This window comes from Thalassophryne amazonica, chromosome 17 (assembly GCF_902500255.1).
Source record: "Thalassophryne amazonica chromosome 17, fThaAma1.1, whole genome shotgun sequence".
NCBI lineage: Eukaryota > Metazoa > Chordata > Actinopteri > Batrachoidiformes > Batrachoididae > Thalassophryne > Thalassophryne amazonica.
Genome location: NC_047119.1, coordinates 59613351 through 59628979, shown reverse-complemented (window position 1 = coordinate 59628979; position 15629 = coordinate 59613351). Strand labels below are relative to the sequence as shown.

The 15629-nt window shown below is 40.0% G+C and overlaps 1 protein-coding gene across 1 annotated transcript in view; it reads right to left on the bottom strand.

Annotated features, from left to right (window-relative positions):
- The window catches only part of slc4a5b (solute carrier family 4 member 5b), a 123437-nt gene that overhangs the window by 97866 nt on the left and 9942 nt on the right, over nucleotides 1-15629 (bottom strand). The window contains exons 2-5 of the mRNA XM_034192414.1: nucleotides 10416-10545; nucleotides 10103-10263; nucleotides 2317-2481; nucleotides 2006-2089 (exon numbers count right to left, since the gene is read on the bottom strand). Of these exons, the coding sequence (XP_034048305.1) occupies nucleotides 2006-2089; nucleotides 2317-2481; nucleotides 10103-10263; nucleotides 10416-10545 (540 nt within the window). The remainder of the gene's footprint in view (nucleotides 1-2005; nucleotides 2090-2316; nucleotides 2482-10102; nucleotides 10264-10415; nucleotides 10546-15629) is intronic.

Below are 15629 nucleotides of genomic sequence, written 5' to 3'. Positions count from 1 at the left end.
TACTGACCATTGACGTGGCCTGACCAAAAGCACTATCCACCACTGAGATCTGGCATCTTCTAGGTTTATGGATGTCAGAGAGTGCCGTCATTGCAACACAAAGCTTTCAACGCTCCGCTGACAGCAGAGGAAGATGAGCATCATTGTTGAAGGAAAGAATTTTCTACATGTCCACTCCGCTGAGCCATCTCAAGTTTGTTCGTCATTGCTGCTCAGCAGTGATTGACCTCTTAGCATTGCACCAGTTGTCAACCTCCAGCAACAGGACCCTTCTTTTCCAACAGTGAAGATCCAAATGGCATTCCCCCATTACTTCATATTCTGTACCAACCTCCAATGGAACCCACAAGTTCTGTTACTGCCACAAAGTGCTGAAACAAGAGCCTTTCTTTTCCTGTGTCAACCTCTGTGAAGATTTTTATGCTGGCTAGAGTGCCAATGCCATCAACAAGACCCACAAAAACTGCATGCTAGAAGACCACCAGTTTAACACCAGGACATTATACAGTAGTGTTCAGAATAATAGTAGTGCTAAGTGACTAAAAAGATTAATCCAGGTTTTGAGTATATTTCTTATTGTTACATGGGAAACAAGGTACCAGTAGATTCAGTAGATTCACAAATCCAACAAGACCAAGCATTCATGATATGCACACTCTTAAGGCCATGAAATTGGGCTATTAGTAAAAAAAAGTAGAAAAGGGGGTGTTCACAATAATAGTAGCATCTGCTGTTGATGCAACAAACTCAAAACTATTATGTTCAAACTGCTTTTTTAGCAATCCTGTGAATCACTAAACTAGTATTTAGTTGTATAACCACAGTTTTTCATGATTTCTTCACATCTGTGAGGCATTCATTTTGTTGGTTTGGAACTAAGATTTTGCTTGTTTACTACTGTGCTTGGGGTCATTGTCTTGTTGAAACACCCATTTCAAGGGCATGTCCTCTTCAGCATAAGGCAACATGACCTCTTCAAGTATTCTGACATATCCAAACTGATCCATGATACCTGGTATGCGATATATAGGCCCAACACCATAGTAGGAGAAACTGTCTGTTCACTGTCTTCACTGTGAACTGTGGCTTGAATTCAGAGTTTGGGGGTCGTCTCACAAACTGTCTGCGGCCCTTGCACCCAAAAAGAACAATTTTACTCTCATCAGTCCACAAAATATTCCTCCATTTCTCTTTAGGCCAGCTGATTTGTTCTTTGGCAAATTGTAACTTCTTCTGCACATGTCTTTTATTTAACAGAGGGACTTTGCGGGGGATTCTTGCAAATAAATTAGCTTCACACAGGCGTTTTCTAACTGTCACAGCGCTTACAGGTAACTCCAGACTGTCTTTGATCATCCTGGAGCTGATCAATGGGTGAGCCTTTGCCATTCTGGTTATTCTTCTATCCATTTTGATGGTTGTTTTCCGTTTTCTTCCGCGCGTCTCTGTTTTTTTTTGTCCATTTTAAAGCATTGGAGATCATTGTAGATGAACGGCCTATACGTTTTTGCACCTGCGTATAAGTTTTCCCCTCTCCAATCAACTTTTTAATCAAACTACGCTGTTCTTCTGAACAATGTCTTGAACGTCCCATTTTCCTCAGGCTTTCAAAGAGAAAAGCATGTTCAACAGGTGCTGGCTTCATCCTTAAATAGGGGACACCTGATTCACACCTGTTTGTTCCACAAAATTGATGAACTCACTGACTGAATGCCACACTACTATTATTGTGAACACCCCCTTTTTTACTTTTTTTTACTAATAGCCCAATTTCATAGCCTTAAGAGTGTGCATATCATGAATGCTTGGTCTTGTTGGATTTGTGAGAATCTACTGAATCTACTGGTACCTTGTTTCCCATGTAACAATAAGAAATATACTCAAAACCTGGATTAATCTTTTTAGTCACATAGCACTACTATTATTCTGAACACTACTGTATATTGATGTTTGTCGAATCATGGATTTTGTAGTGAATGAGTGTACGTATGTTGTGCAAACTCACACTGACGACCAAGACTGCTGGACTGCCTGGAGCGTAGGTCATCTGTGGAGCGGTGGATCCCAGAGGTACTATGGTCTGACAGAGCAGGGGGAGTGGAGCAGAAGTAGAGGAGAAAAGGTAAAAACAATCAAGGCAGAAGAAGATATTTGAACATGAACAATGAAACAAAGGTAGAAAATAAAGGAATCGTGAGTATTTTTTTTTACAACTGACACAAGGAAAGTGACAATTTTGGTGACTGATACATGAACATTTATTTACTCTCAGACAGAATTGCAGATAATCGAATGTTTCTAACAGTGTGTCTTCACAATACTTACTTGAAGCTGTGTTAGAGGACTTTCCCATGTCTACCAGAGAGCGGTGGATTGGTTTCTTTGTCTGGTGACGATGTTTTCTGAGCAAGACAAAGGTGATTTTCTCCTTCAGCTCTGGGCTAACAAGACCGTCTGCTATCTGTCGCTCCACAATCTCATCTGGAGTGAAAGTTACAGAAAAAAGTGAAATTGTGATTTTGGATCATTGAACACTCCTACTTCAAATTACTATTCTTGCCGTTATGATTATTATTAAAACCCCAATTCCATTGAAGTTGGAAAATGTAAATAAAAACAGAATACAATGATTTGCAAATCCTCTTCGACCTATATTCAACTGAATACACCACAAAGACAAGATATTTAATAAAAGAGAAAAATAACTGGTGCAACACAGAAATAAGTGCCAAACAATTTAATAAGGTGCTGAAAGCAAAAATGTACACGGGACTAACGTTTCGATGTGAGAGTCACATCTTCCTCAGAGTCCTGCAAAGACAGAGATGGTACAGCTTAAATACTAATAAGAAGCAGGTGTCCTGATGCTTCCAAAGGGGCATGACCATCCGTCAGACCCAACACTCACTCAATCAGTAATCAATTCATGATTAGAAACACACTGTCCCAAAACACACAAAACTAAAACCAGACTAAAAAACAATTATTAAAGAAAACAAGTAAATTTCAGATCTTCATTCAGACCAAAAGGTTCCAAAGTGCCTAAAGTGTAAATCCAAAATGCTTCTCTACATAAGAGTTTTTTAATAATATCACCACCTCTGGGTGGAGCTATGATTTTCTCAATCCCCCCAAATTTTAAAGATGCTGGAGAGCCATGACCGGCCTGTTTATAGTGCCTTGCCATGGCATAGGTTAAATTCTGAGTACGGATTGCTGTCTTATGTTCAGCTATCCGTAATTTGAGTTGACGCTTTGTTTGGCCAACATATGCCAATCCACAAGGGTATTTTAAAATATATACTACATGAGTAGTATTACAATTGATAAATGAAGAAATAGGATATTGCTTACCAGTGCAAAGATGAGAGAAACATGAAGCATTAGTGGAATTTGAACAATGTGCACAATTACCACATCTGAAGAAACCTTTTGGTGGGCTGGAGGGCCAGGCAGTTGAGACGGGAATGATCATATCTGAATGAACAAGTCTGTCACGAATATTTCGAGCACGCCTAAATAAAATTTAGGCGGTTCAGCACAGATGTTTTTAAGTGTGGGATCACTCTTCAAAATGTTCCAATATTTATTGTAAATTATGCTTTTTATTCTTCCTGCAAATGGAGTATAGCAGGTAGAAAAAAACAATTTAGATGCTGAAGAAGATTTAGATTTTTTCTTAAGTAAAGAGGCACGATCAGTATTCTTATTAGTATTTAAGCTGTACCATCTCTGTCTTTGCAGGACTCTGAGGAAGATGTGACTCTCACATCGAAATGTTAGTCCCGTGTACATTTTTGCTTTCAGCACCCAGTGATGCCGGTAACGCGTTACTCTAATCTGACCACTTTTTTTAGTAACGAGTAATCTAACGCGTTAATCTTTCCAAAACAGTAATCAGATTAAAGTTACTTCTCCAAGTCACTGTGCGTTACTATTATTTTTCATTGTGGGTCGATAGCAGCATTAAACTTGGTCCGTGGGCAGGAGGTCGGGGTTCGACTGAACTGCCCACTTTAACCGAGCTGTGAGCTTTTCATCCGCGTTTCTTTGCAGCTGCTCGACTCGTCTTCACCTCTTAAAGCGCAGTGATCAGCACACCTGCACTGAGCTTTACAAAGACATTTTTATACTTTTTTTTCCTCCTTTATTTAGAATTGTGAGCTGAGCCGCTCTGTATCTGCTCGTTAAAAACAGCTGATCCTCCACGACGCATCAACAACTAACAGTATTTTCCACTCAAATGCACCTAAACTCTCTTTCTGAGGACCACATGATGTGAAAATGCAATAAAACTTTCTTACCTGTAAATCTGGTCATGTTTTCTGCATAAATAAATGTTATCCATTCTTTGTGCGCAAACGCCAAAGCAGGGGCGATGGAATGGGGGCGTGGGGCAAGGATGTGCTCCCCCTCACAACACCCCTAGATTAAAGGTCCAGTTTTGAAGCTGTTTTTTACTACGACGACTAATATTGCTTAAAATAATAATAATTTCGACAAGTAAAATGTTTAGAGAGAATTTAAATGTTAGAAAAATGTTAGAATTTAATAGTTACATTTATAAACAATGTAGGTTCGAAATTGCAAGTTTTACTGTTACAGTGCTGTCAACAGTTAAATATGAGGTCAAGAAAGAGGTCTTTATTTTACTTTTTATAAAACAAGTATTTATTTTCATTGAAGTCAAGAAAGGGTGACTATAAAGTGAGTTTTGGCAAAACAGGTATCATTGTCATGTTGAGGTGGCAGAGGGTTGTTGTCGGCAGCTGGGGAAAGTAACTAAAAAAGTAACTAGTAATCTAACTTAGTTACTTTTACAATTGATTAATCAGTAAAGTAACTAAGTTACTTTTTCAAGGAGTAATCAGTAATCAGTAATTGGATTACTTTTTCAAAGTAACTGTGGCAACACTGTCAGCACCTTATTAAATTGTTTGGCACTTATTTCTGTGTTGCACCAGTTATTTTTCTCTTTTACAAATTAGTCCTATCTGGTTGCACCAGATTTGTTTGTGCTACACAGAAACGCAGTGAACTCTTTGTTTTTGCTCTACAAGATATTTAATGTTCAAACTGATAAACTTTATTGTTTTTGTGCAAATTTTTGCTCATTTTGAAATGGATGCCTGCAACACATTTCAAAAAAGCTGGGACAGTGGTATGTTTACCACTGTGTTACATCACCTTTCCTTCTAACAACACTCAATAAGTGTTTTGGAACTGAGGACACTAATTGTTGAAGCTTTGTAGGTGGAATTCTTTCCCATTCTTGCTTGATGTACGACTTCAGTTGTTCAACAATCTGGGATCTCAGCTGTCGTATTTTGGGCTTCATAATGCACCACGCATTTTCAATGGGTGACAAGTCTGGACTGGAGGCAGGCCAGTGTAGTACCTGCACTCTTTTACTACGAAGCCACATTGTTGTAACACGTGCAGAATGTGGCATGGCATTGTCGTGCTGAAATAAGCAGGGATGCCCCTGAAAAAGACGTTGCTTGTATGGCAGCATGTGTTGCTCCAAAACCTGGATGTACCTTTCAGCATTGATGGTGCCATCACAGATGTGTAAGTTGCCCATGCCATGGACACTAACACACCCCCATACCATCACAGATGCTGGCTTTTGAACTTCGTGCTGGTAACTATCTGGATGGTCTTTTTCCTCTTTTGTCCGGAAGACACAACGTCCATTATTTCCAAAAACAATTTGAAATGTGGACTCATCAGACCACAGCACACTTTTCCACTTTGTGTCTGTCCATTTCAAATGAGCTCGGGCCCAGAGAAGGCGACGGCATTTCTGGATGTTGTTTATGTATGGCTTTCACTTTGCATGGTAGAGTTTTAACTTGCACTTGTAAATGTAGCGACGAACTGTGTTAATTGACAGTAATGGTTTTCTGAAGAGTTCCTGAGCCCACGCGGTAAGATCCTTTACACAATGATGTCGGTTTTTAATGCAGTGCTGCCTGAGGGATCGAAGGTCACAGGCATTCAATGTTTGTTTTCGGCCATGCTGCTTACATGTACAAAGTTCTCCAGATTCACTGAATCTTCTGATTAAATTATGGACTACATGATGGAATCCCTAAATTCCTTGCAATTGAATGTAGAGAAACATTGTTCTTAAACTATTGGATTATTTTTTTCACACAGTTGTTCACAAAGTGGTGATCCTCGCCCCATCTTTGGGGATGCTCCTTTTATACCCAATCATGACACTCACAATTAGTGTCCTCAGTTCCCAAACGCTTATTGAGTGTTGTTAGAAGGAAAGGTGATGTAACACAGTAGTAAACATACCCCTGTCCAAGCTTTTTTGAAATGTGTCGCAGGCATCCATTTCAAAATGAGCAAATATTTTCACAAAAACAATAAAGTTTATCAGTTTGAACATTAAATATCTTGTCTTTGTGGTGTATTCTATGGAAGCCCGTTTGCGCCACTTGAAAAAATGTTTTTTTGATTAATTGCGAGATAGTATCTCACAATTCTGAGTTACTATCTCGCAATTCTGACTTATTATCTCACAATTCTATGTTACTATCTCGCAATTCTGACTTACTATCTCGCAATTGTGACTTATTATCTCACGATTCTGAGTTACTATCTCGCAATTCTGACTTATTATCTCACAATTCTATGTTACTATCTCGCAATTCTGACTTACTATCTCGCAATTCTGACTTATCTCACGATTCTGACTTATCTCGCAATTCTGAGTTACTATCTCGCAATTCTGAGTTACTATCTCGCAATTCTGAGTTACTATCTCGCAATTCTGACTTATTATCTCACAATTCTATGTTACTATCTTGCAATTCTGACTTACTATCTCGCAATTCTGACTTATTATCTCACGATTCTTATTGTCTCGCAATTCTGACTTACTATCTCGCAATTCTGACTTACTATCTCGCAATTCTGAGTTACTATCTCGCAATTCTGAGTTACTATCTCGCAATTCTGAGCTACTATCTCGCAATTCTGACTTATCTCACAATTCTATGTTACTATCTTGCAATTCTGACTTACTATCTCGCAATTCTGACTTATTATCTCACGATTCTTATTGTCTCGCAATTCTGAGTTACTATCTCGCAATTCTGACTTACTATCTCGCAATTCTGACTTACTATCTCGCAATTCTGACTTATTATCTCACGATTCTGACTTATTATCTCGTAATTCTGAGTTACTATCTCGCAATTCTGACTTATTATCTCACAATTCTGACTTATTATCTCGCAGTTCTGAGTTACTATTACATGGAATGATAACCATTGTTTTGTGTACATTTTTATAATAATAATAATAATAATAATAATAATAATTGTGATGATGATTATGATACTCTGAATAAATTAATATATTATATACAGACATAATACATATGCAGACAATAGGAATGGACGCTAATTTCAACAGGGTCCTCAAACGTTCCACAGTGATTCAAGCTGCATATTCATTTATAACATCAATGAATAAAATTAAAATAATTTAAAAGAATAAACACTAAAACACCATCGTGTGATGAAACGTCATAAAATAAACATGATAATATCAGATGCTTCGTTCCTACTGAACAAAACCAGTCAATTAGTGCTCGTAAATATGAACATATTCTGTTCACTCTCACATATCTGGAGACAACGTGACATAGAATAAGGATCATATTGATTTGTGTACGTTTTTGTTGCGCAAACTGTGTATCTCTGCTGTTAAATGTGAGTTTAAAGGCGACGAGGTTCAATGCGCATTCCCGCGAAGGGGGTGCTTTTCAAGGCAGGGGTGCTGAATCCGGCACAACACGTCTCAAGCGATGCCTTGCTCGTAAATCTACGCCACCATCATCCATGAGTCTTAACAACAGATGGACAGTTTCTCTGTCCATGGTTATGCCAGCCATCCCTCACGTCTGGTGCATCCATCTGTAGCCGTGTTGTTGACCCGACATCTGTAGCTGCTGATGGATGAACTCCGCCACCTCGACAACATCTGTTTTATTTCACCTGCGCCAGAGATGGTTCCTTGCCAAAGTTCTTTGTAAAGTTCGGGCTTCCATAGTATTCAATTGAATCTAGGTTGAAGAGAATTTGCAAATCATTGTATTCTGTTTTTATTTACATTTTACAAAACATTCCAACTTTATTGGAATTGGGGTTGTATCATTATTATTATTATTATTATTATTATTATTATTATTATTATTATACCATCTTGAAATCTTACTGGAAAATTTCTTATGGATGTAAGAATTACAAGTTCAATTTTTTTTAAGGGACCAAATAACTTTGTATTATCCGTGACAAAATGTATATTTTGATTGCTTGTCTTCTTGGCTGAAAATAGTTGTACAAAAATTGAAAACCATGTTGATCTAACATTCATATGAGCAAAGCACAGCTGCTGTCGCGAGCTCTCTCAATGGTAGACAAAGCCACAAACCGGAAATGGCACAATAAATCTAGCAAGCTCGCTCAATGGTAGATGAAGCCACAAACCGGAAATGGCACAAAAAAATCTAGCGAGCTCGCTCAATGGTAGAGGAAGCCACAAACCGGAAATGGAACAAAAAATCTCGTGAGCTCTCTCAATTTGTAGACGAAGCCACAAACCGGAAATGGCACAAAAAATCTCGCGAGCTCGCTCAATGGTAGACGAAGCCACAAACCGGAAATGGCACAAAAAATCTCACGAGCTCGCTCAATGGTAGACGAAGCCACAAACCGGAAATGGAACAAAAAATCTCGTGAGCTCTCTCAATTTGTAGACGAAGCCACAAACCGGAAATGGCACAACAAATCTCACGAGCTCGCTCAATTTGTAAACGAAGCCACAAACCGGAAATGGGACAAAAAATCTAGCGAGCTCGCTCAATGGTAGACGAAGCCACAAACTGGAAATAGCACAAAAAATCTCACGAGCTCGCTCAATGGTAGACGAAGCCACAAACCGGAAATGGAACAAAAAATCTCACGAGCTCGCTCAATTTGTAAACAAAGCCACAAACCGGAAATGGGACAAAAAATCTAGCGAGCTCACTCAATGGTAGACGAAGCCACAAACCGGAAATAGCACAAAAAATCTCACGAGCTCGCTCAATGGTAGACGAAGCCACAAACCGGAAATGGAACAAAAAATCTCGTGAGCTCTCTCAATTTGTAGACGAAGCCACAAACCGGAAATGGCACAAAAAATCTTGCAAGCTCGCTCAATGGTAGACGAAGCCACAAACCGGAAATGGCACAAAAAATCTCACGAGCTCACTCAATGGTAGACGAAGCCACAAACCGGAAATGGCACAAAAAATCTCGCAAGCTCGCTCAATGGTAGATGAAGCCACAAACCGGAAATGGCACAACAAATCTCACGAGCTCGCTCAATGGTAGACGAAGCCACAAACCGGAAATGGCACAAAAAATCTTGCAAGCTCGCTCAATGGTAGACGAAGCCACAAACCGGAAATGGCACAACAAATCTCACGAGCTCGCTCAATTTGTAAACGAAGCCACAAACCGGAAATGGCACAAAAAATCTCGCAAGCTCGCTCAATGGTAGATGAAGCCACAAACCGGAAATGGCACAACAAATCTCACGAGCTCGCTCAATGGTAGACGAAGCCACAAACCGGAAATGGCACAAAAAATCTCGCAAGCTCGCTCAATGGTAGATGAAGCCACAAACCGGAAATGGCACAACAAATCTCACGAGCTCGCTCAATGGTAGACGAAGCCACAAACCGGAAATGGCACAAAAAATCTTGCAAGCTCGCTCAATGGTAGACGAAGCCACAAACCGGAAATGGCACAACAAATCTCACGAGCTCGCTCAATTTGTAAACGAAGCCACAAACCGGAAATGGCACAAAAAATCTCGCAAGCTCGCACAATGGTAGACGAAGCCACAAACCGGAAATGGCACAAAAATGGTTTGATGATATATACACAGATAGTGAAGAGCTTCGCTCACTAATGTCAGCGACATAAAACATATTGAATATTTAACATAACCCTCCAGACTCTGTCAAAATAGCATGAATTTGATGGGCTAAGTTTTGATGTATAGTTGTAGAGAAAATTAATGGTGGACTAACCCACAATCTGTGGCAGCGAGAAACCCTCCAGGTCCAGCAGAATGCTCCCAGTCTGCAAACAAGTCCTGAGCTCAAACAGGCTGTGTAGGGTCAGTGTGGAGACGTGAGGCTTGCTCCATCTTTCCCCTCCCTCCTCCACCTTCTCCTCAAACTTCACCCACCTACAGACAGGAAATAATAAGTTGTCCACAAAAACGTAGTGAATAAAAAAATGTTGCTTGACTACAAAGTGACTCTAAAGCCAAAACTAATAACATGTCTACATATACATATATATGCACATACACATATATATATATATGTGTGTGTGCACCTTGCAGATTCTTTCCACTCTAATTCACCCCCTTCCTGTTGTAATGTGTCCATCTCAGTGAATATTGTGGGTCTTGCAGTTCCATCATCCTCCCACAGTATGTGCCGGAGCCGTTCTGCTGCAGGGGACACTACAACATACAGCCAGATACAGAGTCAGTGTTTACTCCAGATCCAGGTTGAGTTTTAGAATATATCTCTTGAATCCTATTTTAACCAAATATCAAGTATAAATTTTTAACAAATGTGCTGAAATAACACTCAACAATGTCTTGTTTGTGGTCTGTTAGAAATACAAATTTGGTTCAGAGCAAGACAGTTAATACCTTTGATCAAGAATGATATGAAATTGGAACGAGACATGGGCGCAGTTTGGTGGGGGATAGGGGGGACATGCCCCCCCACCTTTTCAATCAGTGGGGACAGAATATGGAATGTCCCCCCCACCTTCTGACATATATGTGTGTACTTGAAACATGCTATGCCAGTCTTATGTGCAAAACCATGTCAGAATAGTATCTTTGTTTATGCAAGTTTGTATTTTTAGTAGCATTGACTTGTTTACAACACCTGTTTCTTGTTTGTCACATTCAGAATTTTCTGGGACTGCATTTGCCCAGATTTGCAATGAAAAATAGTTGCCTCTAGGGACTAGTGACTACACATAAGTATCAATGGACCATATGCTAATTTACTAAATTCTGAAAGCTAGAAAAGGAAATCAGAAAAGCTATCTGTGACCTTAGAAAGCCCATCTGCAATTATTGCTTGATCTCAAAATCAGTCTATGCAAGTGAAATTATGTTCAGTATGAGTGTTGTCATTAGTGCCACTTCGAAAATTAAATTCATGATAAGTAATTTATCCTAAACTTATGATCTGTTGTTCTTTCAAACTTATGCAAAAACAAATCTTGAGAAAAAAAAATACAGTATGCAATAGTTAATAATTATTAAGAGCGTGTTTTTTCATATTTATGAATAAATTTTTACCACATTGCAGTTGTTTTTTTTTTTAATGAAAACTCAACCTATCATTCTTTTTGAGTTCTACACATGTGGTGATACCTTATTTACACCAGAATGTTAATAAAATCAATGCTGGCTATTCTCAGAGTAAAGTACTTATATCCACAGTTTCAAATTGCATAAGTCAAATGGTGTCCACTTTATGGTCTTCTCAAAACATTAAAATTACTGTTCTGGACACTCAGGATGCATCTGAGCTTATCTAGAAACCGTTGGCTTATGGGGGCCTAAAGCGACCCCGAGACCCCCGGCCTATGGGCTTTGGCCCTGCGGGCCTCGCACTTTGTCCCCCCCAAATTCTAGTTCTAAATTGCGCCCTTGGAACGAGACACCTGCTCTCGTGCATATTTCCCTTTTCATTGCAATTTATGTTCAACGGGTCTGTGTTGTGGAATTAGAACACATAGTGCAGGACAGTATTACAAACAAAGTAAAGCAATAAGTAGATTATGAGTTAAAAAAATTCAGAGTAGAAATATATTTGAACCCTAGATGGACCTGGGCCGCACCGGCGTGTCTGAGTGTGTTTTTCTTTATATTTCTATCAATAAATCAATGGTGGAATCTCACAGAGACTTCATTCGACCATTTCCTGAAACTACAGAATGTGAGCTCTTGTCTCAGTCTCTTCTCTAGGCAATCTTTGATTCACAGCCAATCCTAAAGGCTGGGGAATATCACATGGGTCTGTGTCTCTGTCTGCTTGTGGCTGCAGTCAAAGTGCAGCAACTCTAGGATTTACATTGAAACATGCCAGTAAAAACTCAAATTTTCACACGTGAGAATATTTAGAATGTAGTTAGAATGCAGTTAGAGTCCACCTCCACTGCCCTACGATATTTTTACATCCCGACTGTTTTAAAAATGTGCTAAACATTTGAATCGGCCACAGGAATTTGCCCACCTGTTTGGATTGCAATCGGAGGTTTCCGAATGCACCTAGACTGTCCCAGGTAATGTACGGCAAATTTTTATTCGGACAGCATTCGGGTTTATTCGTCCTCTAGTGTGACAGGGTATACTGTAATACACACAGAATGTGCAAGAATCATTTCAGGCAGCTTTGGCCCACATTCTAAGTATTCCAATGGCATTCCTACAGAGCTATCAGAATATCTGTCCCTCCTGTATGTGTCCCGAAGTTTGGCTTTGTTTTTTCCCCATTCCGGCTGATTTGGCTTGATTCCTGCTCATTCCTGTTAAGTGTGACTGAGCCCTTACTGTTGAAAGTGACAGTGGATAGTAATCACAAACAAAGGAAGAAAGAGATGGATGACTTCCATGTTGAATTCAGACTGGAACATTTAAAGTAAAACAAAATGTTTCCTTCCATCACTGGTTCAAAAAAACACCTCTTATTTAAGCAATCCCATGGAAAAAGGCCCCATTACCCTATTTCAACAAACAAACAGTGGTCATTTCCTCTGATGACCAACAGTGATGCCCAATCTATCAGCCTGCAGTTTGTTTTTTTCTAATTTTAGTCTAACCAGATCAATCTTTATTGACATCCACACCCTGAGGTGCTTTTCTGTTGGATGCCACCGCTGCTGCCAGTGTGTGTGTGTGTGTGTGTGTGTGTGTGTGTGTGTGTGTGTGTGTGTGTGTGTGTGTGTGTGTGTGTGTGTGTGTGTGTGTGTGTGTGTGTGTGTGTGTGTGTGTGTGTGTGTGTGTGTGTGTGTTTGCGTGTGTGCGCGCGTGCATCCGTTGGTGTCCACATTTGCTGTTCTTGCTGCTCAGACTGTTTGTCTCTTGTTACCCCCATGCTAAACACTATGCAAATGTCTATAGACTGGTGCCAAAACTTGAAATGTTGTCACCTACAGGCATTTTGGAGTAAAAGTTGGCAAATAGCATTACTTTGTCAATTTGGGTGTGCTGATTCCAAATCTGCCATTTTCCAAACTGTATCTGTCCTCTGATGACCTTGAGAGGTCACTGAACTTTGTACCTGTTGACCCAACCAGAAATCCCACTTTTAGCATGTATTATCAACCTGACCTCATTAAAAATGCACAAGATGCTAAGAAAATTGTAAAATCTTCTAGATTTGAATACTTCAAATTCTAATTACCAACTTTTCAGGATGTCCTTGACCTTTGGTGACCTTGAGAGGTCGCTGACCCTTTTTGAATTGCTCCCTTCAACTTAATTTGTGCTTGCAACAGTACAATTTTTTACAAATCAAAATGTTGTTTAATGCCACACATTCTGGTATCATGCATTTTCAATACACAATCTTGGTATCATTTCATCACTTTGGAAACTTATTTGACCCCTGGTGACCTTGAGAGGTCATCCAACTGAAGCTCATAATGTTGTTCAAGGTGTTGTATTTACTCCGCCTTGTTTCTACAGACAGATGCATGGCAACTACATGCAGTGGTGCACTGAAGCTTGTTTTACTTGCATGTGCAGTTACCTCAATTACCTCTAGTACATCGACAGGTAATTAAACTGACAAGCCTCTGTGGTACAGAAACAATGGAAGTCAGAACTGGTACCAGTGCTCCATTTTCAGTTTTCCATCCCATGGATTGTGGTGGAGGCAGTACAGGTTGCTGTTGGTCTGCTTGGTTCCACACAGCTGCTTGGTGATGAGTTCTCTGTATGTGAAATGATAGGGCATCACGAGTTGGTGGTAAGGTTTCCAGCAGATGTGTCTGAGTGAAAAGTGTCACCCTAGCTCTGTTCGATGAAACGGTCAATCTTGAAGACTTTGCAAATGAATGCCTCTGCGTCTGCAGTGATGTTGTCACTCAGATTCCCTTTGCCAAGACTTGCCAGCAGGTTGTAGCACTCCTTGAACATCTTAAAGGAGGATTTCTTGCTATTACCAGCTAGAAATTATGTTGTGTCACAGCCTGTGATAGTGTGAAATGCTGGAAGTGCATCGAGTAAATCATCTCCAAGACTTGTTGCAACTGCATGAATGGGGATGTACTTCAGTTTCTTTGCTGTTCCTGTTTTCATCCAAACCTTCTTGCAGGACATCTTGTTGAAGTGGGCCAGCAGCAAAACCAGGACATCTGTATCACAACAGGCAACCACAATACCTGATGCTTGGCTCTTGATGCAATGCAGCACCATTCTTGTCTCAGCTTCTTCATGTTTGGCCTCCAACTCCTGTGTGTTGATGTAACCAGCAGAGGATTCCACCTGTTCCTCATCACTGAAACCACCTACAACTATGATGAGTTTGTCCTGTGGTGCCTGCAGCAACAGTTGCTGGGATAGAAACCTTGCCAAATCTGCCTTGTTCTGATTGTGTGCCATGAAATTGTTCCGTTTCAAGGGCAAGGGAACGTCTCTGCTTTTGACCTCACGTCGTACTGTTACAACTTTGTAAGAACGTTTGTCTCTTGTACCACTTTTGATGGAGAGATCATAATATCTGTTGAAGGTAACATCAATGCAACTCAACAATGCCCCCAAGTTCATTATGGAGTTCACAAACATAGCCAAATCACCAAAGGTTCTGGCCTTTGATGGTTTACCCATTGCAACGACATGTGCCTGACCATCAACAATGATAGTTCCATCAGTACCAATTTCCCTGAAGTCAGGGACTCAGGACAAGGAATATCTCCAATCAATGACTCAAGGCAGACTTCTGACCAGATTGAAGTTCTCCTTTCATATCTGCCAGAGATGGAGGAGAAGGCAGCAGCTCATGCTTGAGGATTTCCTCCAAGTTCACATCCCTTCCAGCCTGACATGCAGTGAGTACCTGTTGCAGAAATTTCCTATCTGCACATACAACCATCTTTGTGGTTGAAGATACTTTGTGCTCTATGTCAAAGAGAGAAGCAAAGGTAAGATACTTATTATTGCACAAAGGTTCGGTGAAAGCAGCTGTTCTACTGCCATAGTCGCCAATTTCAAGTCTGTCTCTGACAAATTCTATCAGCCGATCTTGTCCTTTCTGACAAGCCTTGAGTAGATCATCACTGATGCTCTCTGGTACCACATCCTTTGTTGCAACATTTTGCAGATTTGGTCCTTGTTCATTGGCAAAGGCAAGAAAACGTTGCAAGGTGGCTAAGATGTTGTTCTCATCCTGGCAGGGTTGCTTTAATTGTGAGTGATAAGTGTTTTAGTGTTTGATAAGTGAAATAATTAAATACGTACAGTAGTGTTCAGAATACTAGTAGTGCTATGTGACTAAAAAGATTAATCCAGGTTTT